Below are 26,717 nucleotides of genomic sequence, written 5' to 3'. Positions count from 1 at the left end.
CACACGTGGTGGTGGTGGTGCCACCCTAAAAACATGCAGTCTTATTACTATAATAGGAACCCCATGACAACACAGCTAACTCAAATGTAGATTTTTGTTTGAACTCCTATATTAATAACTCATCTTATTGTTCGTGTGTAGCCATTTCATGTGGCACTGAGAATGCAGCCATAGTATAGCATATGTACAAATGTTATGAATACAACTTAAGGACAAACAAAATAAATTAATTGTTTCTTAAAGAGAGGGCTTGTTGCCTTTTACCACTTCGATGCAGCAAGGGGTGCAAGTGTCAACCTCGCTGTGGTTCCTTAAGTCAGATGGGATGGTGATACAGATGGGGATAAAGGAGGCCTAGCTCTTGGGCCTTTATGCTGTGACATTGGGGCCCACGGCTGATCCATGAGATGGAAGGCTAAGAAGACACATGGTCTTGGACAGTTATGTGGTGGTGCTGAGCCCAATGATGATTTTTGGGAGAGTGCAGGTCCTTACAAGGAATAGGAGGTCCAAATGGAGTTTAGGTGGGAGATTAAATAAGTTACTAGAAAATACAGGACTTCAGAGCTAATGTTATGGTGGCGGATTGGAAAGAATCACAAACATAGGGTAGATTGGTAAGGTTCCAGGAATCTGCCCTTGCCTCTTATGATTTAACCTGGTTTGAGTAATCACCCTAGTTGAGCAGGAGTTCAGCATTGGTCTCCTGTGAGCATTGGTCTCCTGTGAGCATTGGTCTCCTGTGAGCCAGAAGAACTGATTGCTGTATGGTTTAGTGACTATATAGCTCAAAATGCATAACTTCTTTTCTTTAAGAGAATTTCAGATGAATCAAACCTGATGTCAAAATAGCCACTCACCTCAGGGTGAACCTCCTGTAGCGAGTTGAAGAATGGGACAAACGGTGGCCTTCCGAAGTGCGTGATGGCACGGAGGCCGGTGAACAAGCTCTTGTTCAACACCTTTTGGAAGTGACGTTCACAGATGTACTGAAACAAACAATAGGTAATGTCAGCAGGGGCAGAGAGGAACTGAGGCTGTAACAACCCATGCCATCTATAAAGTGTTCACTAGGGTCCTTCCCAGCATACAAGGAATCAGGGGAATCTGTTAATGAACTCTCTCTCAAGAGCCCCGGGCAAGGAGCAAAACGCAAGCCCTTGAAACAATAAGAAACCAGCATTGTAGTTAGCAATTATTGTAATCTAGAAAAATCCCCATAGTATTGTCACAAAGACCATACTCTTTCTAATGTATGTCATATATTGACCTAATTTATCTATACTCTCAATACATATTTGCATATAGACACACACACACGTGTGTGTGTGTGTGTGTGTGAGAAACTGTAACAAATGAGTAGGCCTGCCACTGTCCACTGGTTCTGAAAAATGCACCCAAATGGTGAAAATTACAACATCTTTCCAAATATATTAGCTTCATCATGACAGTCCATCTTATCTAATGTCCAGATCTAAAAGAACCTAGCCATGTCATGAACCCATATCTGAGAGCCTTTCAGAGGCAACACACTGTAGTTAAATCTTAACACTCTCAAATGTGTCATTGCCCCTGTAGTAATCATTCACGCACTGTGGAAAGAAGAGTATCAATATGGAAAAAGATCCTTTTCAGCTTGTAGTGTGTATTTTTCAAACATATATCACAAACATCTATATAAATCATTAATTGTTAGGGTTAAGAATACCAGAAACAGGTTGACTTCAAGGTAGGAGCTATGTATTACAGAAATGTTCCTAACTATTTAGTAAGGTGAGAGAGTAGAGGAAACAGTGCATGGAAACATTTTTGGGGATCGATCCGTGACGCTTGACATATCAGATTATATGATTTCTACAGGCGATGTTTCAATATTTCCTATTTCCTGATTTCTGAAATCAAAAATTCAGAGCTGAAACTTCCATTATTACTCGTTACTGATTCTCTCCACTTGCCTTCTTTTGTGTAAATCGAGGTAAACTTATCCAGTCATATATTAGAAGGAACATCTACATATTATAAAATAGTTTCATTGAAATCAACTATAAGTAGAAACTGTTTTATACCTCACTTCAAAACCCCCTGTTCATCCACATTAACAAGTTAAGGAGTCTATGGCCTTGAAACATAGTGATTTCATGAAATAGTGTGATAAAATTGACCACATTTTCTGATTACCTTTCCTGAAAGTCACACCTGACACCTACTGTAAAGGGCGTTATACTGTTTTACCATTATATTACTGCTAATTCATTGTCAGTATCATCCCGCTCCTTTTAAGGTTTCAGCTACAGGCAGCAATAGTTGTCTGTTGTCCAGACCAATTGTTTCCAATATCACACAACCAACAGCCTTAAAGGCCGCATTCTTTACCTTCTCAATATCACTAACAATCCAATGCAAACAGCCCATACCCTTGGACTGAACCAACCACTTTGCAATCCCTATCTCTATGCTTAGCTTCCTACTAACACAATCAAGTTCAGTAGAAAGACCAAACTTTCAGATCTTTCAAAGGCTTCTCCTCAGACAATGTAATACTCAAATTTATCTCATACTCTATCAACTCCACATCCAGCGCCTACTCCCTTGTAAGCAACTTCAACAATTTCTCAGTAGCATACACACCATATTAACAGCACACAAGTGCAATTCAAAGCCGTCAGCACCTTGGTGCTCTAAAGACCTTGCTGACAATAAATGATCTATATGCAGACAGGAAAGAAAACGAAAGAAAAACAGAATTCCTGAAGACCTCTTGATATTGATGTCCCTCTGCTTAATATGCATGTAGCTTATTACATCAGCCAAAGTTCTATTCCAACATCATTAATGGAGCCACCAACTGAAGCATAACACTGTTCCAGACAATCAAGCACTGCATCAACTCCTTGCTGGACCCATCTATTTCTAACACCACAGAAACGTTTAATGCCATCAACCGCTTCTCCTGTGCAACAATACAGAAAATCTGACAGCACATCAAAGACACCAAGCCTGCTTCAATACTTAAACTCACCACTCCATGTTGAATTCTGCAATCGTCAGCCTTCAAAGCTCTATCTTTCCTAGACCATGACATACTCAGCTTCCTCAATCATTTCATTTGAATATAATGTCTTACTATTGTCCTTCATCAAAGCTTTCTCTGGGGATGGTCTACTAACCCTACTTATCATTTTTAATATTTCTCTTGCTTAAGGGAACTTTCCAAAAGCTCTATAAACAGGCCAGGCCCTATTACTACAAAGGAACCCTACACTAGACCCAGATGACCCACAGTCAGGACACCATCAGGCTGCAGATAAACAAGTGTAAAAAAAGCAGCTTTTACATTTATTCACTCAGGATCTGGAGCAGCATTCCTGTATTCATCAGGACTGCCCCAACAGTGGTCCAATTTAGGAAAGAGTTAAAGACTCACCTCTTTAAAGAACACTACATCACAATGCATTAACCATCCTCAACCCAGCTTCATCTCCTTCTTCCTGACTTTACATTTGTCTTTGAATATGTACAGACCTCCACTGCCTTTTTGGCAACGTTTGTGCTATAGAAATACCATATACATGTATAAATACATAAATAAATACATAAATACTTATATGCTTTATTCTGCCAACATTCCATTGTATATTGATTGTTGTATTGCTGCTCATGGAAACTCTTTAGAAGAGAAACAACTCAACAGAAACAAATTAAATATCTTAAAAACAGTTGTGTTGTGCATCAATAGGAACTTAAATAAAAATGTAAAAAACAGAATTGCACCTGTTTATAAGCATATTTACTTGTAAGCTTCCACGAAACGTATTGGTAAACTTGCTATATTAGCATCAAAATGTAATCTGTTGGGACACACCGGGATACTTGTATATACTTGGGGGAATAAGAGAGGCCAGAAGAATGATGGAGGAAATTAGGTCATGATGAGGAGAATGATTATAACATGCCAACCACTCTTTTTTATATAGATAACTATTGCATCACCTTCATGAACAATATGAGCAGACAGCACTTATATAAAGATATCACAAGTCCCAATTTTCTAATGGATTGTTCTTGTCTCCTCATGAATGAATCAGCATATTGTCATCGTTGAGGTAGAATGTAATACTGAAATTTTGGTTCACACGCCCAACTCACTAGCATGGTGGTACGGAGGTCAAACTTCTCAGCTAGCTGTGTGATGTAGATGTGGACGGACACCAGATCATTTTTGTCATTTTCTTCCACCTCCCGAATTATGTCAGCGACCCATTCAAACTGATGTTGGGTCCGGGTCACCCAGATGAAGTAAACCTGAAAAACATAATCCACTCTAAGGGTAAATGAATAGTATGCCATTTTTGTTTGAAATGTGAAGTACATTCACAAGCTTCTTGGTAACTGAATAAGAAGTGTAGAACTGCTGTATCGTTAACATTCAAGCATCATATCACAGCTATTGATTCTGTGGTATAGTTACCTGAAACTGTGACTCAATCTAATCAAATCTCACAAAGGGTATTCTATCTGAATATCTAGTTTTGAATACTATGCTACCAAAATATCAAGCCTTGAATATCGACTACTAAAATATCATGAAGGTAAGCATTTATAAGTATAAATTTACTAAACTTAGCTCCTCTAATATGTACCCCAATGACATATATATCGGGAATAGTAAAATGTTAAGTTATTTTTACAGCCTCTTTCTTATTATATTTTGTTCATAAATAACAATCATCATGGATTTTCCAGACATTGTACAGGATTATTAGAACATCTTGTATGCCTAGGAGTTTTATTTTGAAGGTTCAGCAGAGGGAAATTGTCAAATTGTGAACTCAAAAAGTATCCACACTGGTCTTATCTTGAGTTCTAGTCTTCAGCAGTTTACTTAGGGTTGTATCTGTAGAGTAGGTTGTGACTGTCTGCCCCTGGCTACGAGTAGATCAGCCATTGTCTCCTGGGGCTAGTAGGTACCGACTTATGTGGGTGGCTCCTATACCATCTCTTGTATACTGTATGTAGACTCTGTGGATGTTGCAGTCTGGTTTGGGGGGTCTATTTAAATAAGTAGGATCTTACTCAACATGTCAGAGAGAGCTTGCCTGCATACTCACTAGCTTCCTCCCTTGAAAGGGCTTCCTTCACAACCCTTGCCCAGTACTCGACTTCTGCTTTCCACCTGACATAGGTTGGATCTTGTGCTGATTTCCATATCCTGGCAATCTGTTTCCTGGCCAAGTGCAGGGTTAAATCTAACAGTTTATTGGATGCATTCCTTGGTTATAGTCTGTAGAACCCTCCTAGCAGGCAGACCTCTGGTGTTGCCGCCAATGTTCTGACTAGAGTCTCTCCTAAGTGTTCAACAATATTAACCCAGTACAGTTGCTTCCCAGGGCAGCTCCATATTCATATGCAGAAAGCTAACCAACTGCATCAATCACCTGGAGCAGTGTCTAGGGTCACCCCAATACATGCCATGATTTTTCTTGGGTGTAAGATGTTTGTTGAAGGAAATTAAATTTTGTGAACTTTAACCTTTTTTGTCCATTCTACGATATGGTCCCACTCCTTATCTATGATTCCACACCCCAAGTCAGCCTCCCAATTTCCTTTGGGCTTAAAGGGGTTGTCTTCATGCTATGGCATTGAGTGCCTTCTATAGCCATGTAATAAGGTGTTTTCCCTGCCCCATTTGTCAAGAGTAAATGCAGGACATCATGCTGGGCAGGGTTTACTTTTTTCAGTTGTGCGAAGGCTCGAGTTGCCACTGCGTACCTAATTGGCCAGGATGGAAGTTGTAGTCCTCTATTAGTTGGTCCATAGTCAGGGGCTCTTGGTTTTGTGGAAGGCCATAGCGGTACTGCCAGCTAGTGCAAGGGGCAAAGGAGAAACACACCTGGTTAATCCCTGCTCGCCCCCTTGGTAGCTTGGCACGAACAGAAAGGCCTGACTCAGAAGCAATGTGTAAAGTATTTGTACCAGCAAACACAGTAATACAGTAAAGGCACTACATAATGGACACCACAGCAGTTTAGAAAAATAGGTAATATTTATCTAAATCAAACAAGATCAAAATTACAAAATCCAACATACACAAGTCAAGATATGGATTTTCAAAAGAATCGGGGGTCATTTCAACCTTCGCTGTGCTGAAGACCATCAGTGGTGGCGGTTTTCCACTCGGCGAATTATGACTGCTGGCAGCCCTCTGTTCTTTTCCAGACGGAGAGCCGCCAGCAGCCATACTGGCGGTCGGCGGGGAAGTGGAGGTTGCTCCACCTCCACCGCCCTATCAACAGAACACTGCCCACCGAATCACCGAATCACCGAAGCCCCCATGGATCCCGTGGTGGGTGTGCATATCAATATGTAGAGAGGGTGTGTGAGTGCGTGTGTGCATGCGGGGGTGTAGTGTGAATGGAAATGTGTGCGTGTCTGTCTGTATGTATGTCTGTATGGATGTGTGCGTGTATGCCTGAATGTGGGTGTGCGTGTATGACTGTGTGTGTGTCTGTTGGCATGTTTGTTCGTGTGTGTGCGGGAATGTGTGTTGGTGGTGTCTGCATGCGTGTCGGGTGTGTGTCTGTGTTGTGATGTCGGGGGTAGGGGTGGGGAGGGGGATCCTGCCACCTTTGTGGGGGTGTCGGGGACGGACTCGGGGTGGCAGTGCCAGGGAAGGAATTCCCTGGCACTGATAGTGCTTACCGACATGGATTTCATGGCGGTTCCAAACCCCATGAAATCCATGACGGTGAGCCGGGTCATGATCTCGCCGGCAGTAGTGTGACGGCCGACTGGGCTGGAGACCCAAGTCTCCAGCCCAGCGGTCACCTCCGCCATTGCGGTCTGATTGGAGAAGTGGCGGATGACCATGGTGGTAACCGCCATGGTCATAATTCCAAATTTTTTACCGCCAGCCTGTTGGCGGTAAAACCGCCACTTCTCCGTCAACCGCCAGGGTCGTAATGACCCCCTAAGTGTCTTACTCCACAGAAATCAATGGAAACGTTGATTTTACACAAAGTTCCTGGTTTGTGTAAAAAATGAAGCCGCACGGGCGAGCATGCATCAGAAAAGTCAGCGATGCGTTGATTCCTTACTCGTGCATCTTTTTTTCTGTCGTCGGGTAAGCAATGCGTCTATTTTCTCCCTTGCAGGAGAGCGATGCATTGATTTCCAGACAGGGCACCTCGGGTCCATGCAGGTTCACGACGATTCTGACGTCCAGGGATGAGGCATGAGAAATCAGGTCGCACGGTGTTAGAAAATTGCGCTGCATGGGATTTACATCATTATCAGCAGCATCGTTTCCCCAACCGTGATGCGTCGATCTCCCAGCCGTGATACAGGGGGATTGTCTGTTTCAGCCACGAAGCGGGTGGCGCGTTGTTTATCAGACGCGTTGCAGATGGTGCATCCCAAATTTTCTGTACCTGGATTTCAATCCTTGTTCTGCCAACTTCACTTTTCAAGGACCCAGGGCCTGGATAGGGCGCAACTGGCAGGGTAGGAGTTTCAGCAGAGAGTCCATGTGCTGGCAGAGGAAGTGTTTGATGGCCATGAGACTTCAAAACAGGAGGCAAGCTCAGTCCAAGCTCTTGGAGATTCTTCACAAGCAGGAAGGCACAACAAAGTCCAGCCTTTGTCCCCTTTCACGGGCAGAAGCAGCAACTGCATGATAGCCCAACAAAGCACAGTCAGAGGCAGGGGCAGCACTTCTCCTCAGCTCTTCTCCTTGGCAGATGTTCCTCTTGGTTCCAGAAGTGAGCTTGAAGAAATCTAAAGTAAGGGGTTTTGGGTCCAATTCTTAAATCCCTTTCTGCCTTTCAAGTTGCCTAACTTCAAAGAAAAGTATCTGTTGTTTACAGGATCCTGCCTTGCCCAGGCCGGCCCCCAGACACACATCAGGGGATTGAGGACTGCATTGTGTGAGGGCAAGCACAGCCCATTCAGGTGTAAGTGACTACTGCTCCCACCACTCTAGCCCAGATGGTTCATCAGAATATGGAGGCTAATCCCCATCTCCCTTTGTGTCTCTGTCTAGAGGAGATTCACAAACATCTCAACTGTCAGTCTGAGCCAGACATGGAATCCACAAACAGGCAGAGTCACAGAATGGTATAAGCAAGAAAATGCCTACTTTCTAAAAGTGGCATTTTCAAACTAACAATCTAAAAACCAACTCCACTAAAAGATGTATTTTTAAATTGTGAGTTCAGAGACCCCAAACTCCAGATCTATGTCTGCTCTCAAAGGGAAACTTAATTTAAAATATATTTAAAGGCAGCCCTCATGTTAACCTATGAGAGAGATAGGCCTTGCAACAGTGAAAACAGAATGTGGCAGTATTGCACTGTTAGGACATGTAAAACACATCAGTACATGTCCTATCTTTAACATACACTGCACCCTGCCCATGGGGCTACCAAGGGCCTACCTTGCCAATCAGGGATACACCAGTCAACAATACAATTTACACAGAGAGCATATGCACTTTAGCACTGGTTAGCAGTGCTAAAGTGCCCAGAGTCCTAAAGCCAACAAAAACTGGTAAGAAAAATTAGGAGGAAGGAGGCAAAAAAGTTTAGGGATGACCCTGCAAAAAGGGCCAGGTCCCAGCAAAGAGCATCAAGAGTTACTCTCCCTGTGTCCCATATGAGCTCTTGGAGTCGGGAGTCCATACCGGCAAGCTGACAAAAGGATATAGGAATCTGGGCAATTCTATCATATTCATCAGTGCTATTCTTGTCATATTCAGGAGATGGAGTGATTTCCAAAATGTTACCGACACGTTAATTGCCTGAAACACCACTCCCAAGTTCGCGGAGGTCTACTGAGTTAAGGTAAATGTTGAGCCCCCAGATCGCATCATCCCCAGCCTCTAAAGGTTTGGCACCTCACCTTCGGGGGTCAGAGGGAATATAAATGTTCTTGATATTAAAAAAAAGGTCATCAGTACAGAGATATATTACGGGTGCCATCCCATAGTGGAATGCCTCTATTCCTACCCTGCACTCTGCAGCTATCAGAGGTTTTATTGCAATAGTAAAAAGCATCAGGGAGAGTTGGCAGCTCTGCCTTGTGCCATGGGGAGTACTGGTGGAAGACATGGGTGGTCATTCTGACCCTGGCGGTCTTTGACCGCCAGGGCGGAGGACCGCGGGAGCACCGCCGACAGGCCGGCGGTGCTCCAATGGGGATTCCGACCGCGGCGGTAAAGCCGCGGTCGGACCGGCACCACTGGCGGGGTCCCGCCAGTGTACCGCGGCCCCATTGAATCCTCCGCGGCGGCGCAGCTTGCTGCACCGCCGCGGGGATTCCGACCCCCCCTACCGCCATCCAGATCCCGGCGGTCGGACCACTGGCATGGGCATTGCAGGGGCCCCCGTAAGAGGGCCCCTACATGTATTTCACTGTCTGCTGCGCAGACAGTGAAATACGCGACGGGTGCAACTGCACCCGTCGCACAGCTTCCACTCCGCCGGCTCGATTCCGAGCCGGCTTCATCGTGGAAGCCTCTTTCCCGCTGGGCTGGCTGGCGGTCTGAAGGCGACCGCCCGCCAGCCCAGCGGGAAAGTCAGAATTACCGCCGCGGTCTTTCGACCGCGGAACGGTAACCTGACGGCGGGACTTTGGCGGGCGGCCTCCGCCGCCCGCCAAGGTCAGAATGAGGGCCATGGTCTCCTGTCGGAACATGTGCGTGTGGTTCGCTATAGAGTATTGTGATCCATGAGGACCGTTGCTCACCCAAGCCCATATGGATCATAGTGGCCTCCAGGAAGACACACTGCATCCCATCAAACACCTTCTACAAGGAAAGTTGTCAATCCCAGTTTTGTCCAGAACATGTACAGTCTCTGTTTGCTATGCCAGATATCCTACATCAGTATAAACCTGTTCTGATCACTATGAATAAGTGCCATCACGTAAGGGTACAGACATGTTGCTATGGATTTTAAAATAGAGGTTCAGCTTGGAAAGTGGTTGGTAGGAACTTGCAGTCTCCCTGGGTGTACATGGCTTCAAAGCCTCCTGTGTCATCCCTGGAAGCTCTCCCTTTTTAAAGGTTGAGGCATATAGTTTAGACAGTTGCGTAGCCAAGAGATCCGAATTTATAGATGGACTGCAGCTGCCAGGTGGGTATCAGTGGAGAGGGTAGTCCAACATGCCATGTAACTACAAGGAGGTTATGATCTGAGATTGTTTTCTGTAGATATTCTGAGCTCATTAGCAACAAGCCCAGTTGCCTTGAGACTGATTTGCATATGGCTAGGCTCAAACTGAGGTGGTGCAGGAGCTGGTTGCCTATATAGTGGAGGAAAATGATGTGCACTGTGCAGAGAGTCCAAGCAACCCCACCCTGGTATCCAGAGGTAAACAGCAGACCACCTAATGCTCTGTTTTTTTGGTAGCGTAGGCGAGCAGTTAGACTTATTTTGGAGATGTGGTAAGCATTAGTTGTACTCACAGTATCAATAAATGTGGACACACATTCGGAAGAATAACTCAAAACCAATTTACACAAATAGTTCAGATTTTTATAAAATGTTTAAGACCAAGATCATAAATATATGGTAAGTACTTCTTTTGTTATGATTTTTCGGAATTTTAAAAATATATGTTTTTTGTGCCTAATTGCACACCTAGGGGATGAATGGAAAAATCTTTTACAATGCATATAAAATCACTCAATGCTCTCACATGGGTCACCTTCTATTTTTAGATAGCGGTCGTTGAGATGTCCTGTGGGTCAGCTGGAGAAGTTTGGGCAGTTCCTGGTTCAATCTGGAGCAGCAGCTGAAAGTCTTGGAGCTGGTGCACAACAGAGAGGTGACCCACTTGGAAATACTCTGCACAGGTGGACATAAAGGGGTTCTTAAGAGGTTAGGGACCCATAGAGCACAGCTCATTTGGTGTTGCAGGGACCAGGGAGGCCGGGTGCAATGCAGATAGGTCAGCCAAGAGTCATGCATCAGGGAGTGCTTGGGGCCAGCAGCAGGTCACTTGAAGGGTAGATTGCAGGTCAGCAAGGCCACTCTGTGGGGTGGTTCTTAGGTGTCCTGAAGTCCCTTGACTGGTGCTTGCTTCTCAGCTTTGGGGTGTTCGATGTTGGGGGTCCAACTACCCTGGGCAACGGGACGTCTCAGGCCCTGAAAGTCGCAGTGCCACCAAACTTGGCACACTGGTAGATTTTGTCCTTTGGGTCTCTCTTGTGGATTTTGGTTGGGCTCCTGGGTCTGGTTCGTTGGTCAGTGAACTGGACTTCACTGGTTCCTTCCTTGTAGGTTGCAGGAGAGTGATACCTTTACTCAGAGGGAGGTTAATGGTTATTTGCAGAAGTTTGGAGATGCTCTAGGGATTCTCAGGGTCCTTCAGGTTTCCAGGTGACACCTCAGTGGCGATTGTCAAGTCCTAGGAGCAGCAAGCAGGGGTTGGTACCTTTTTCCTTTGTGCAGTAGGACTTCTGTTCTTGCGCCTCGGGTCTTCTTTGTTCCTGGTCTTCTTGAGTTCATTGAATCTGATATGTAGGTCTAGGGATGCCCACTAAATACTGCATTTGGTGGGTGGTAGGGAGAGTACCTGGTAGTGGCCACTGGGCCACTCAACTTAGGGTGGCTACACCCACTAAGTGAACACTTCCTGTGGGAAAGGAGTCACCTCCCTAACCCTGATTGGCTATTTCCCTGACATCCAAGATGGAGAAAAATGAAATGGAGTAGTCACTTCGCTTGCTATACCTGAGGGGTGGTTCATGCTAAGGGGGGCATTTCTCCTACTCTGGCTAAGTTTTCCCACTGGCTTTCCCAGTCAAAGTGGGGAAAAAAACACTGGGTGGCCATCTGCTTCTTGCAGCAGAGATAGGGGTCAGATTTCAAAGACAGTGAAGCATTTGAATCTGACCTCTGGTGCAGGATGGCTGCCTGGGGGAGGAGGTGTAACACCTTGACCCAGGAAAGGGTTTGTGTTCTGGCCCCTGAGAGCAGAGGCTCTCACCCCAGGAGTCTAGACTTCTGTCTTATGATGGCAGTCTGACTAAGAACAGTCAGCAACCATGCCAGGGTTGTTAAGTTTTGCAGGGAGCACCTTTATTATAGTAAATCGAACACTGGCATCACTGTGGATTTATAATTCTGAGTTGTTTGATACCAAACAACCCAGTATTCAGAGAAGCCATCATGTAGCTGGGGAACTCGTAATGACCAGTTTCCAGCACATGTATTTGCTACGGCTTCCCTGTACACTTACTTTAGCTTAAGGTTTTGCCCATGCACACATATGCCCTCACATTATAGTGCACCCTGCCTTAGGGATGTAAGGCGTGCCAGAGGGGTGACTTACCTATATTGCAGGTAGTGTTAGTGGGCATGGCACTCTTGGTGAGTGCCATGTCGAGTGTGCAATTTTTAAATACACCTTGTCATTCACTTGGAAAGGTAGTCTGCATGAGGCTGATGTGGTGTCTCTCAGAGTGGCACAATTGGTGTTGTAGCTCTGGGGGGCCCTCTTCAATATCCATGCCCTAGGTACCAGGGGTACCATTTACTCTGGACTTACAAGGATGGCTGAAGTGCCAAATATAGTACAGCTTTGGGGAAAGAGATCTGACCCTCGAAACCTGTTTAGAAGGGGCCCAGGGCACGTGCAGTTTGAAACCACATTATTTTTCAGGCAAAAACTGGGGGGCTACCTCGTCAAAAGAGACCTTTCCACAGGTAGCATGGTGGGCAAAAAATGGTGAAATGATGGATCAGGATACGGCCCGAGCAATTGTCTGAGATTATTTCAAGCATTCCACCCATCAGCTTGTTGATTATTCATTTGCTGCCCAAAGTGTGACAGATATGCCCAGAAATGGGTCCCAGGCTCACTATGCCACTGAAACCAAGCTATACCTGGCTGACGAGCCCTGACTAGGGTGAAAGTGGTCCTAGGTTGCTTGTGTGCTCGTTCAGGGAGGAACTGGCCTGGCAGTTTGGGATGGACTGTTTCCATGAGGAGTAGGGTCAAGACTGATTTGCACATGGCTGGGTCCAAAATGAGGTGGCAAGGTGGGCAAAAAAACAATGGATTGGGATGTGGTCCGAGCAATTGCCAGTGGCTGAGATTAATTCAAGCATTCTATACATCACCTTGTTGTTTTTTAATTTGCCACCATAAGTGTGTCAGGATTGCTCAGATGTGGCTCTCGGGCTCACTGTGCCACTGGAACCACGTTCTACCTGGCAGGAGAGTCCTAACTAGGGTGAAACTGGTCTTAGGTTGCTTGTGGTCGAGTTCAGGGTGGACCTGACCTGGCAGTTTGGGCTGGGCTGTTCCAATAGGAACAGGGTCAAGACTGATTTGCATATTACTGGTTTCAAACTGAGGTGGCATAGTAGGCAAAAAAATGATAGACTGGGATGTGCCCCTGAGTAATCATCAGTGACTAAGATTAATTCAAGCATTCCATCCATAATCTTGTTTTTGTGAAATGTCTCTGAGGCACTGCTTCCCAGTGTTCAGTCATTCCTGCCTCTTCAATGGACCGTTTTCCCCTTAAGCAACTGCTGCAGGACTTCCTTTGTGTCCTCTGATGGTGCTATAGGAGGATCCGTCAAGGGAGACCTGGAGTTTCAGGGAGGCCCAGCCCAGGAGCTCAAGTTCAGACCTCCGTCCGTGATTAGCCACGCCCCTTCAATAAAGAGTTAAGAGTTAATCTACATTTTGCCTGTATATACATACCTTTGTGGTATTTTGGCAGTTATATTATTGGATAATTTTGTTTGCAGCAAATATTTACAACATGATATTCTGATGTACAACAGCAGCAAAGGCAATGTGCATTCATGCATAGCCATTTTGCAGTCTCTCTTATATCCCAGATAACTAATAACATTACTAAATACCTTAGGGTGGCAATAGATTACATCAAACTGGAATAAATTTGTACCTGTATTTTTTTATTTATTATTTTCTCTTCCACGCCCTAAAAAAAGACAGTGCCAACCTATATTTCACCCTTCAAAATACCGGCTACATTACCATGCAAAGAAATGCTAAATAATTCATACACTAGCTAGGCAGTGAATTTATCTTTGAATTTGAAGTTAAGACAGTCTAAATTCTATTAGAACATTGGAATGTTGTGAGCTCTATTGAAAACCATGGAGTGCTCCGCTTCTAATAGCAGGTAGAAGCCCGAAGACCCAACATTCCAATTTTTTTGTTCAGAGCTGTTGCTGTGAACAAAGAAGGGCCTGAGGGGATTTCAATCCCCTCTGGCTCCTTGAGGCCTTTGTTTTTTTATTCGAACATTCTGCCCTCTAGTGGCAGAGTGTTCTTATAGCATTAAAGCCCTCCATAGCTGAGCTATACTGGCATTAAAGTCCTGCTCCCTTGTTTAACATTGGAGAGGGCCGTTAATGGCCTGTATAGCCTGCTTCGGTGGGCTATAAGGTTATTTCATTAGCATTCTAGAACTTGTAGTCCATATTTATGTAGCCCATATTTACGAATGTCTCTCGCTGAGCAACACTAACATGAATACCACATACAAAATCTGTGTATTTACTGCTCTAATGTAGCAATAGTGGAAATAAAAATTGTTCTAACAGGAATCTTCGAAACCCTGTTAGTGCAGCACTAACTCTCAGCTCCACAGATTTCGGAGACCAAGAGAGAGACGGAGAACGTTCTCACAATGATATACAAGATACTTTCGGCTGACATATAAAGCATCTTTTGTGGTTTCAAAGCCTCTGGTTCACAAATTTAGTGGCTTTGAGAACACAGAAAATCAAGTCACATTGCAGTAAAGATACAGTTCGAGTCTGAAAATTGTTTCCGATTCATGATGTGCTTTGCAGCTCATTCCATTTGGGAAGGAGGAGTGCGTGTCTTCCTCTTGCTTCCATACTAGAAACCTTGTGTCATCGATTTGATATGAATAAGAGGCGGTACCTGCTGTCAAAGGGCAAACTGGCCCCAGTAGACAGCTTCGAAGTTGTATATGTTTATTCAGCCATTGCAAGGAGCAGATGGTGATCCAAGTGATAGTCGCACACTCCCTTCAATACCATCCACAGAAAGCATATTTTATTTTTTGACCGGAGCACCTGGCATTATAAGGATCAGGAGGTGCCATAAAAAAGAAGGCAGAATGAGAATGTGAATGCAGGGATAGAAGTCAGCTGTTCATCCCTCCATCCCTGCAATCACAGGGGTTTCTGCTGATGGAGCCTCATCGGTTCTGGTAGTGGAAACTTGGAATTCAGCAGCTTATTTCCCACAGGCCCACCGGGTCATAGTGACGGTCACCCCTATTAATGACAGGGTGACCATCCCGCATTTTCTCTACTCGGGCCTCAATGCGCGATACGGCAGCCCAAGGCAGGGAATCTGCATAATGATTCCCAGGCGCAGGGAGAAACTAGGAATGGGCGAAGTAGCTAAATGTGCCAAAGCCCGCTTCATGCAAAAATTGTTTTCAAGTCTAGTCAACTGCTTCAGCTTGCTAACGCTGGCAAACTAAATGATGTGCGAGAAGAAATCAACAAAACCCATTTCTAATACGACATCACTCCCATAGCCATCTTTTGTAAACAAACCCACTGAATTGTTTTAGAGAGACATTTCACCCCTCCAGCATATTTGTACAAACATTATTTAGAAGTTGCATAAGCCTGGTCCTTACCCAGTACATTTCATAGTACTATAACACTCTGGTTCTATGTAAACCCTTAAAATATTGCTTTCCCTGGATGTGGAAATGGATATAAATCACAAATAACTATTAATAAGTGCACTGTGTTTTAAGACTTCTGGACACAGTTGATGGGGGAGAATACTTTAACAAGATCCACAGTAACAACCCCACGTCCTCTCTCCTCAGCAACTGTCTGCTTCTCTCACTAGAACCCACACTCCAGAATCCAGCAAAGAAGCATCCAGTTGCTAAGATACAACATATCTCCCTCCTTTATAATATACAAATCGCAAAACATAAAAACATGAGTAAATAAACAGTACATAGTTAATGGAAACATGCATTAGCAAAAATTCTCATTAGGAACATGCATAGCATTATTATGTAAATACATAGGGGGTCATTACAACATTGGCGGTAAAAGCTGCTTACTGCCGTGCAGAAGACCGCCAACACACCGCCGCGGAATTCCACCACGGTCATTATGACCCACAGCTCGGAATCCGCCAAACTTTAGACACCCACACAAGTCCGCCACACCAAAGGTCAGTGATAAACTGGCGAAAACAAAACCTCCACCTTCACGTCAACAGGAATACGCCCACACTATCACGACCCACGAATCCACGCAGCAGTCTTTCAACCGCAGTATTCCATTGGCGGTACACATCACCGTGCTCAAAATACACACACATATGCAAAACACTACCAGATTGGACAAATCGAAATACACACACCTGATACACATACACACACCACTCCCACACACCCAATACAATATAAAACACACACCCACATCATCCACAAACCCTTACGACCACAATTGCGACAGAAGGCCAGAGAGAGAGAGACACTACAATCTACAACCAAGCATCCACAGGCACACAATACCATCACCCACATAACATCCACGCACCTCACACAACACACCATTAAATATCACCCCACATATCACAAAACACCACCCCACACATCAGCCACACCACCCCATGGCACGGCAAAGACACCCCAGGTTCTCTGAGGAGGAGCTCAGGGTCATGGTGGAGGAAATCATCTGGGTAGAGTCACAGCTATTCGGATCACAGGTGCAGCACACCTCCATAGCTAAGAAGATGGAGCTATGGCGAAGAATATTGGACAGGGTGAACGCAGTGGAACAGCACCCAAGAAATAGGGATGACATCAGGAAGAGGTGGAACGACCTACGTGGGAAGGTGCTATCCATGGTCTCAAGACACCACATCGCGGTTCAGAGGACTGGCGGTGGACCCCCACCCCCTCCCCCACAACTAACAACACGGGAGGAGCAAGTCTTGGCTATTCTGCATCCTGAGGGCCTCGAAGGAGTAGCTGGAGAAATGGACTCTGGTAAGTCAAACCTTAACTACTATATCCCCCACCCTACCTGCATGCCATCACATACCTCCACCCTCGCCCTCACACTCATCACTCCTACTCCTCACAAATGTCCCAATATCACAAACCACCCATCCCAACACCAAGGCCTGCATGCAACAACAAAGCATGGACACCCATCACCAATGCATGGCCACTTCACATACCCATACACCCCCCTAAACCATCATCACACATGGTCCCACACAGGAATGCAAGCACTGGGGTACAAGGTCACCCACCCATTGCACACCATGGTACACCCAGATGCAATAATCATGCTTTTACACCCCTGCAGGACCTCTACCCAACGTCACCGCACAGTAGGGTCCACACATGTCCACACCACCAACAGAAGAGGCCCACAGTGATGACAGCAGCTCTGTCCAACTGGATCTAGATGACCAGCCTGGCCCATCTGGGACTCGGGACAGTTGGTTCCCCTCACACTGGCACAGGCCACTACAGAGCTTGCCCCCTCTGGAAGTACCAGCACAGCACCCACCCAGCGGGCCCATACCTCTGTCCCCAGGACACGTCAATCAGCAGTGTGTCCACCACTACAGGGAACCCGGGCTAACCCAGCACCCCAACAACAGGGACCCGGGGGCAGTGGCAGTGGGCACACCGTTCAGGGGACAGAGGCCCAGAAACACAGGGGAACTGGGAGGGCTGCTGTGCGACAGGGGGAGGACAGGCCCAGGGAACCCATTCTCCACGAGGCCCTCTCCAAAATCATGGGAGCCTACCATCATTCCCAGGAGACGATGGCAACGGTACTGGTCAAGTTTCAGGAGACCCAGCTGCTGCAGGAGGAACAGAATCTGGGATTCAGGGAGGAATTCAGATCCATCAATTCCACCCTAGGCACCATCGTAGGGGTGCTGAAGGAAGTCCTCAACACCAGGAGGGACACTGTGGCACAACAAGGGGCTCCTGACACTAGCCTGGATGATGAACTGCCCACCACCTCCGCCGGCGCTAGTGGACAGGAGGCACCGACACAGGACCACCACACCTGCACCCCATCGCCTGCAGAGGGAGAACCACCCCGCAAACGGTCCCTGAGATCCAGGACAAAGACAGAGAACGATGCCAAGACCCCGTCAAGAAATGAGACTGCCCTGAATGTCATCCTTTTGTCCCACCTTGTTACCCTGTGCATCCTCAAACTGCCCCAGCTCCACTTCCTATGCTCCTTTGGAAAATGCACCTGTGAGACTAATAGACAGGACTTTGCCATGGACATTCCTCCACCATCACCCCTCACCATTTTACAACCCCCTCCAATATTGAGCACTTAAATAAACACCCTTAAAGCACAAAACAATCTGGAGTCTGTCTGTGATTTCGAAATAGTGTATTAGCAATTACAGTGGCAAAATGCTCTTTCAAATGTAATGTCAACATACCTATGTCACACAGCTCTAGTCCATGAGGAAACAAAGCAGTTGTCACACAGTGGGACCCACATCTGTGAAATCGTAAGGGAAAGTGACAACTCAGTGACCATACACTGGGTGAAAAGGACAGACAGTAGAGAGGTAGTAGTGTTAAACTACATGTAGTAGGCAGGTTTGTTTTCTTACCTGTGTCTCACTGGAAGTATAGCAGGATCACAGAGTTCCTGTTGTCGATGTCCTCTTCTTCTGCTTCCTCGTCTTTGCTGTCTACAGGCTCCACAGCTGCCACAATACCTCCATCTGGACCATCCTCCTGCAGAAAAGGCACCTGTCGTCGCAAAGCTAAGTTGTGAAGCATAAAGCAGGCCACAATGATCTGGCACACCTTCTTTGGTGAATAGAATAGGGAACCACTGTCATATGGAGGCACCAGAACCTGGCCTTCAGGAGGCCGAAGCTCCACTCTATAATCCTCCTAGTTCGCCCATGGGCCTCATTGTAGCGTTCCTCTGCCCTTGTCCTGGGATTCCTCACTGGGGTCAGTAGCCATGACAGGTTGGGGTAGCCTGAGTCACCTGCAAATGGCGAGGGATTATTGTTAGACACACACTAACCTGTAGGGATATACAACTATTTCCACTGATTTGGTTCCAGTTGCTCACCTTATAGCCACACACGGTGCCTCTGGAGTTGCCCCATCACATAAGGTATGCTGCTTTTCCGCATTATGTAAAGCGTCATGCACTGAGCCAGGGAATTTGGCATTAACATGGAGATGTACTGGTCTGCCAAACACACTATCTGCACATTCATTGAATGGTAACTCTTCCAGTTTCTCTACACCTGTTCACTCCTGAGGGGGGTACCAAGGCCACATGTGTCCCATCATTGGCACCTATGATGTTGGGGATATGTCCCAGGGCATAAAAGTCACCTTTCACTGCTGGCAAATCCTCCACCTGAGGGAAAACGATGTAGCTCCGCATGAGTTTCAGCAGGGCAGACAACACTCTGGACAACACGTTGGAAAACATAGGCTGGGACATCCCTGATGCTACGGCCACTGTAGTTTGAAAAGACCCACTTGCAAGGATATGGATTACTGACAGCACCTGCACTTGAGGGGGGATTCCTGTGGGATGGCGGATAGCTGACATCAGGTCTGGCTCCAACTGGCCTCACAGTTCCAGGATCGTGCACGATCAAGCCTGTAGGTGATGATTACATGTCTTTCCTCCATTGTCAACAGGTCCACCAGTGGTCTGTACACCGGAGGATGCCGCCATCTCCTCACATGTCCCAGCGGACGGTGCCTATGAAGGACAACAGTGAGCACAGAGTCAACCAACTCAGAGGTACGTAAACACAGCTTACTCAGAAAACCATTCACAACCCAAATTTTGCCTGTATGAGTGTTGAGGCAAGGCCTAGGTATGTGTGATGCAGTAAAAAATTAAAGCCATGTGGGCCCCTGAAATGGCGGCTGCCTGACCTGTAAAGTGGGACAATGGGATGTGAAGTAACTGCGCTGGCATTGTACACCGTCGCGGTAGGCAGTCAAAGACCACAGCACAATTCTGCATTGGTTAACATTGGACCATATGGGTCCCAGGAGCCAATGACGATGTACGCCAGCGGTGACGGTACGCACCGTCGCAGACGTGACCGCCATTTTCTCTTTGTGCAATCACTTGATACCTGATCTTCGACAGGAGAGGACCTACACTGCAAGTGCTGCTGTGACCTCAGTCTGGAAGAGACAATGGCTTGTGCGTCTGGCTAAAGAACCCTGCCTTCAGCACGGAGGAGTTGGAGAAACTCGTGGATGGGGTCCTCCCCCATTACACGCTACTCTACGGTCCTCCAGACAAACAGGTAAGTACAATGGGAGCATGCTGTATGGGCAATGCCTGTGTGGAGTGTGTGTGGATGAAAGATGGGGGGGGAATGATGCGTGCATGAAACAATGGTGAGTGCATGTGCCACATGGCAAGGATAGGGTTGCAGGCCAATGACTAACGGTGCAGTTGGGAATAACTTCTCTTTTTCCCTTGTACAATTCATGTAGGTCAGCGCCCACCAGAAGAAGGATATTTGGCGTTCCATTGCCAAGGACGTCCAGACCCTTGCTGTCTATCACAGACGGAGCACCCACTGCCGGAAAAGATGGGAGGACATTTGCCGCTGGAGCAGGAAGACGGCGGAGGACCAGCTGGGGATGGCCTCCCAATGTGGGAGGGGTGCCCGTCGCACCATGACCCCCCTGGTGTTCAGGATCCTGGCGGTGGCGTACCCGGACTTGGATGGGCACTTGAGGGCATCACAGCAGCAACAAGGGGGTGAGTACACTCTCATTCTGCTGATTCAGCGTGCAGTGGAGGTGTCTGTGTGGGGGAGGTGGGTTGTGGGTTTCCCTAGGCCAGGGTGAGTGTGCTAGTTAAGTCCCCTTTTTCAGCCAGACCCTGTGGCACCCCACCCAACCCCACCTGGGTGCAGTGCCAACTACACCTAGTCAGGCTCCTGTGAAATCCATGTGTGCAGATATCGTCCATAGCCTTAGAGGCCATGTCCCAGGGATTGAATAGTGGACCCCAAGTGCGCGGCGTAGTGCAGGGGGCTTCTGTGTCTGTGTCCGCCAACGGTAGCGGTAATGCATGCACTCAACATGTCTTTCTTCTGTCTTTCCCCCCCTTTTTGTGGTCTCCCTGTATATATGTGCATTAGCATCATCAGACGGAGGAGCAGTGGCACCGGAGCAGGAGGGAGCTGCATCCCACATGGCCCTGGAGGGTGACACTACGGAGTCTGATTCCACCAGTGGGACGGAGGGCGAGGGTAACTCCACGGCGGCGACAGGAGCTGACACCAGTGATACGGGCTCGTCCTCTGATGGGAGCCCCCTTGTGGTGGCGGCACCATCTGTGTCCCCGCATCTAAAGGTACAGCCGCCACCCCTCCCCAGCACCGCCCTCCCAGCAGCCCTTCAGCCTTTGCCCCGTGCCCGCTCACCCAGGAGGGTAGGCATCTCCTTCGCCCCAGGCACCTCAGCCCCTGACCCAGTCACCACTGCTGCCCTCAGTGAGGAGGCCATTGACCTCCTCAGGTCCCTCACTGTTGGGCAGTCTACCATTTTGAATGCCATCCAGGGTGTAGAGAGACAGTTGCAACAAACCAATGTATTCCTGGAGGGCATTCATTCTGGCCAGGCAGCCCTTCAGCGAGCTTTTCAGACTCTGGCCTCAGCACTGATGGCAGCCACTGTCCCTGTCTCTAGCCTCCCCCTCCAACTTCCTCCACCCAGACCCAATCCCCTGTACCTCAGCCTACCTCATGCACATCATCAGACCAGCATGCACACATCTCAACACACAAGGGAAGCTCTGGCAAACATAAGCACTACACATCCCACAGGCACTCACGCAAGCACCACACACATGCAGACATAGCAACATCCACTGCCTCCACTGTGTCCCCTCCTCCTCGTCTCCCTCCTCCCTCTCAGTTTCGGCTCCACTCACACCTGCATGCACTACATCTACAGCCACTACTTCCATCACCAGCACACCCACCACCACAGCCCGCTCACGTGCAGTCACCACCCCCACTACCATTCAAACATCCCCTGTGTCCTCTCACAGTGTGTCTGTGACGCCACCTCCCAAGGTACACAAATGCAGGCACACACCCACCCAACAGCCATCCACCTCATGATAGACTCCAGCGCATGCACCTTCACCCAAAGTCACCCAATGTACACCTCCTACAACCACAACCTCTTCCTCCACTCCCAAACCCCCTCCATCTACCCATCCCAGTGTTCCTAAGAAACGTTTCCTGGCCACCCTTAACCTCTTTCCCTCACTTCCCCCATCCCGTCTGTCTTCTAGGGCCCGACTCTCCAGGTCCCAACCAAGCACCTCAGCCACAACATCGGCGGGACCAGTGGTGCCAGTAGTCACCGGATTCTGGAGTGCACCAGTGTGGCAATCATCCACAGCACAGACAGTTCCCCACCTGTCAAGCATCAAAAGTTGGCCAGTGCCCGGCGGGAGAGGGGGAAGACACCAGCCACCAAAGCTGCTCCCAGGGGTACAGGTGGGAGGGTGGAGTCAGCTGCGACACCTTCCAAGGTGGGGAAGAGGCACAAGAAACCAGGAAAGTCTGGGAAGATCAGCACGGCGGAGAAGACCGCCATCAGCCCCGCTGCCCAGGAGGTGACCGCCAGCAGCCCGCTGGCCCAGACAGGACCGCCAGCATCAGCCCGCTGCCCAGGAGGCGACCGCCAGCAGCCCCGCTGGCCCAGACAGGACCGCCAGCAGCGGCCCGCTGGCCCAGACAGGACCGCCAGCATCAGCCCCGCTGCCCAGGAGGTGACCGCCAGCAGCCCTGCTGGCCCAGACAGGACCGCCAGCAGCAGCCCCGCTGTCCTGGAGGCGACCGCCAGCAGCCCCGCTGGCCCATACAGGACCGCCAGCATCAGCCCCGCTGTCCAGGAGGCGACCGCCAGCAGCTCTGCTGACCCAGACAGGGCCGCCAGCATCAGCCCCGCTGGCCCAGACAGGACCGCCAGCATCAGCCCCGCTGCCCAGGAGGCGACCGCCAGCAGCCCCGCAGGCCCAGACAGGACCGCCAGCAGCAGCCCCGCTGCCCAGGAGGCAACCGCCAGAAGCCCCTCTGGCCCAGACAGGACCACCAGCAGCTGAAGCACTGCCAAGGACACCACCACCACAAGCACCGCTGCCAAGGACACCGCTGCCACAAGCACCGCTGCCAAGGACACCGCCGCCACAAGCACCGCTGCCAAAGACACCGCCGCCGCCACAAGCACCACTGCCAAGGACACCGCCGCCATGAGCAGGATGAAGCACTCTGGGCACCAAGCCCCCTCTAGAACCAGTGGAGATTTACATCCACTACCTCTGTCCTTGGCAGGATGAAGCACTCTGGGCACCAAGCCCCCTCCAGAAACCAGTGGAGAATGTTATCCACTTGTGAGACTGTGGCTTTGCACTCCCCAGGATTGAACAGTGGGCAAACCACTCACTGTAGAGACTTGTGAGACTGTGGCTTTGCACTCCCCGGGATTGAACAGTGGGCAACCCACCCACTGTAGAGACTTGAGAGACTGTGGCTTTGCACTCCCCAGGATTGAACAGTGGGCAAACCACCCACTGTAGAGACTTGAGAGACTGTGGCTTTGCACTCCCCAGGATTGAACAGTGGGCAACCCACCCACTGTAGAGACTTGTGAGACTGTGGCTTTGCACTCCCCAGGATTGAACAGTGGGCATGGGGCCCCCTCGTGGATTTGGCGTTGTGCATTCAACTGGCTGAGGTGCCCCCACTTTCCCTTCCCCTTGAGGTGCCTGTTTTATTTCTATCTGATGCCCCTGCAGTGTTCTCTCTGTCATGTTCGGGTATCTTGTGTGGGCCTCGCCCATGCAGTGTTTGCCCAGTGGTCCACCGACTTTAAGGGTGGAATACCCTGGACTAATATTCATGGTGTATATATTTGTAAATATTGTATGTATATTATTTGACTACTGAATTTGAATACATTACAATCGTTCACCTCATTTCCTTTTGTCTTTGCATTCTTCCAGGAGGGTTGGGGGGTGTAACTGTAATGTATCATGCTGTATTAGTGTGTGTGTTGTCGTGGGTGAGGGTGGGGGTGTTGCGTGTTGCGTGTGTATGTCACTGTTTTATCCCTCCTCCCTCCCCTGTGTCGTAGGTGCAGTACTCACCATGGTCTTCGCCGCCGGCGTTCGTGCTCCTGGTAGAGGAGTAAGAAGATAAAGGCTGGTAATATTTGGAGCTCGGGTTCCATGGCGTCCTGGTTCCTCGTGGGGTGTGCAGAGGTGAGCGTTTTCCCTTCGAAGCCCTGATTCCGCCGTGTTTTTGTTCGCGGTGAATCCGCCCCGGAAAAGGTGACGGATTGGTAGGTTGTGATACTGTGGGCGGTACATTGTCTCCCGCCTGTCTGTTGGCTGTGACCGCCGTGCTGTTTGTTTGTACCGCCGTGGCGGTTGGAGTATTAAAGTGGCTGTCTTTGTTGGCGGTTTCTGCCACGGTCATAGTTCCATTTTTTTTGTCCGCCAGCCTGTTGGCGGTCTTAACGCCGCTTTAACACCGACCGCCAGGGTTGTAATGACCACCATAGTCTTTATGCCAGACAGGTTTTCTTTTGACACGTTCTCTCCCATCATTTTCAGCATGGGGCACAAACTCACTGATAGACACATTGCCTTTACTAATCTGTCAATCCGAGAAGTACGTACCCAATTACCTACACTAAAACTTCAAGATACATTTTTCAACTTGTTATTGTGCCTGGCGACATACTTCTCCTCACATTTCTTTACTCTTTGAACCAAATCTTCCTTATCAATCTCCTTTTTCCTTCCTTTATTCATCCGCAAAGGTGTCACTTTAGTTCCCGCTTGCCTGTTCTTCAATAAACAGAAAGGTGTTTCCCTTGTAGCTGAATGTGGATCCACAACATATCTTTAAAAGCTTGCTTGGAATCTGTCCCACATTCAATACTCAGCTGTACACATTCTTTTATAACACGGTTGAATCTCTCAACAAGACCATTTTCTCTCGGATGATATACCGCGGTGGTGAGAAACTCCCACCCATCTATCAGCAATAAATTGTGGTACGTTATCAGTAACTATACACTTGGGGTAACCCTCTCTTCTGAATACCTCCTCACAACAATTTATTACACTGGACGCTGTTACTTTTCTAACAAAAGCCACTTCGGGCCATTTACAGTAATAATTTATTAAAACCAGAGCATATTTTCCTTGTATGCCTTTACTACTGAATGGACCACATATGCCCATGGCTAGTTTTTGCCAAGGTTTCTCTGGCAGTTGGGTGTGCGAGATAGGGGACTCTTGTGACTTGTAAGATTTGTCACTGCACATACATGCCTCGCAATGACGCACAAATGTTTCAATATCTCCATCCATGCCTGGCCACCAAAAACCAATACGAACCGTTCTTGTAATGTTTGTCATGTCACTGTGGCGTGTGCTGCACGTGAAGTCCCAAGCCATAACAATGTTACGTTTGGAAGTAAACATTGGGCTTTGACAACGAAAAATTATTTTGACAAGCAACGCATGTGTATTTGAGTGTTATTTTCCACATAGAATATTTTACAGATTCACCGTGCAACAGTGCTGTTTTTTAAATATGTGGTGCGTGCTTTGGGAATCGCACATGACAGTCAAGCTCTCCGTGAAGCCACTATGCAAAGGTGCGCGTGTGAACTCATTGTGGGGATCAGGAAGTCGAAGAGTGAGACGTGTAATCATGAGGAGGAAGTAAAAGTTACAGGCACACAGTCATGAAAGCATTGTAATTGGCTATCAGCTTCATCTCAATTAGTCGTGTTATCATTGGTTGTTGTTCAACAACTCTACAAACCTTTGCAAACCAGGACGGGAACTCACGATCTGCTGCATGTTTATAAAGGGAAACTTACAGTTGATTTACGATTGGCTGCGCGTCTAAAAGGAACATAATACTTGCGAACTGGTGCACATCTAGGAAAGAAAACTCACAATTTGTTGCCTGTCTATTTTGGGAACTTAACATCGAACATGTCATTTTTGACTGTTGATAGTGTTGAACATTGATTAAATAACACGTTTCATCTGGTTGCAGACAACGGTGAATACTCAAGTTTTTTTTTTTTGTTTTTTTTTTGTTAAATTTATTGTATTGATAATTTTTTTTATCACACTAGAAAGTGGGTCACAAAGCTTACAAAAAAATGAACATAATTTCAGTCAACACATTAGTGCTTTAGCCAGTAAGGATATATATATATATATACTCTATGATTGCACCCCCTCCAGTTATGTTGTGGGAGGAATGGCAAGAGTCTTTTGAGACTTAACCTAGAAGCTATTGGGGGAAGCATACATTGCATCTCGTAAATTAGCTCTTCTTAAACAGAATTTGGGCATTGTACGAAGGAAGGTGTTCAAAACATTGCCCATATCATCATGTACAATCATATCTACCAAGATGGTGAAGGAGATAATGGCCCTCATTCTGACCCTGGCGGTCAAAGACCGCCAGGGCGGAGGACCGCGGGAGCACCGCCGACAGGCCGGCGGTGCTCCAATGGGGATTCCGACCGCGGCGGTAAAGCCGCGGTTGGACCGGCACCACTGGCGGGCTCCCGCCAGTGTACCGCCGCCCCATTGAATCCTCCACGG

At 47.7% G+C, this 26,717-nt stretch overlaps 1 protein-coding gene across 3 annotated transcripts in view; it reads right to left on the bottom strand.

Annotated features, from left to right (window-relative positions):
• Window positions 1-26,717, bottom strand: part of LOC138283999 (dual oxidase 1-like) — a 785,394-nt gene that overhangs the window by 7,121 nt on the left and 751,556 nt on the right. For all 3 annotated transcript variants that reach the window (XM_069222331.1, XM_069222330.1, XM_069222332.1), the window contains 2 exons: window positions 4,147-4,302; window positions 861-989 (listed from right to left, as the gene is read on the bottom strand). In XM_069222331.1, coding sequence (XP_069078432.1) covers window positions 861-989; window positions 4,147-4,302 — 285 coding nt within the window. The remainder of the gene's footprint in view (window positions 1-860; window positions 990-4,146; window positions 4,303-26,717) is intronic.

The sequence above is a fragment of the Pleurodeles waltl genome, chromosome 3_1 (assembly GCF_031143425.1).
Source record: "Pleurodeles waltl isolate 20211129_DDA chromosome 3_1, aPleWal1.hap1.20221129, whole genome shotgun sequence".
NCBI classification, from domain to species: Eukaryota; Metazoa; Chordata; class Amphibia; order Caudata; family Salamandridae; genus Pleurodeles; species Pleurodeles waltl.
The sequence above is the reverse complement of the archived record's forward strand: the minus strand, read 5'-3'. Positions and strand labels throughout refer to the sequence as shown.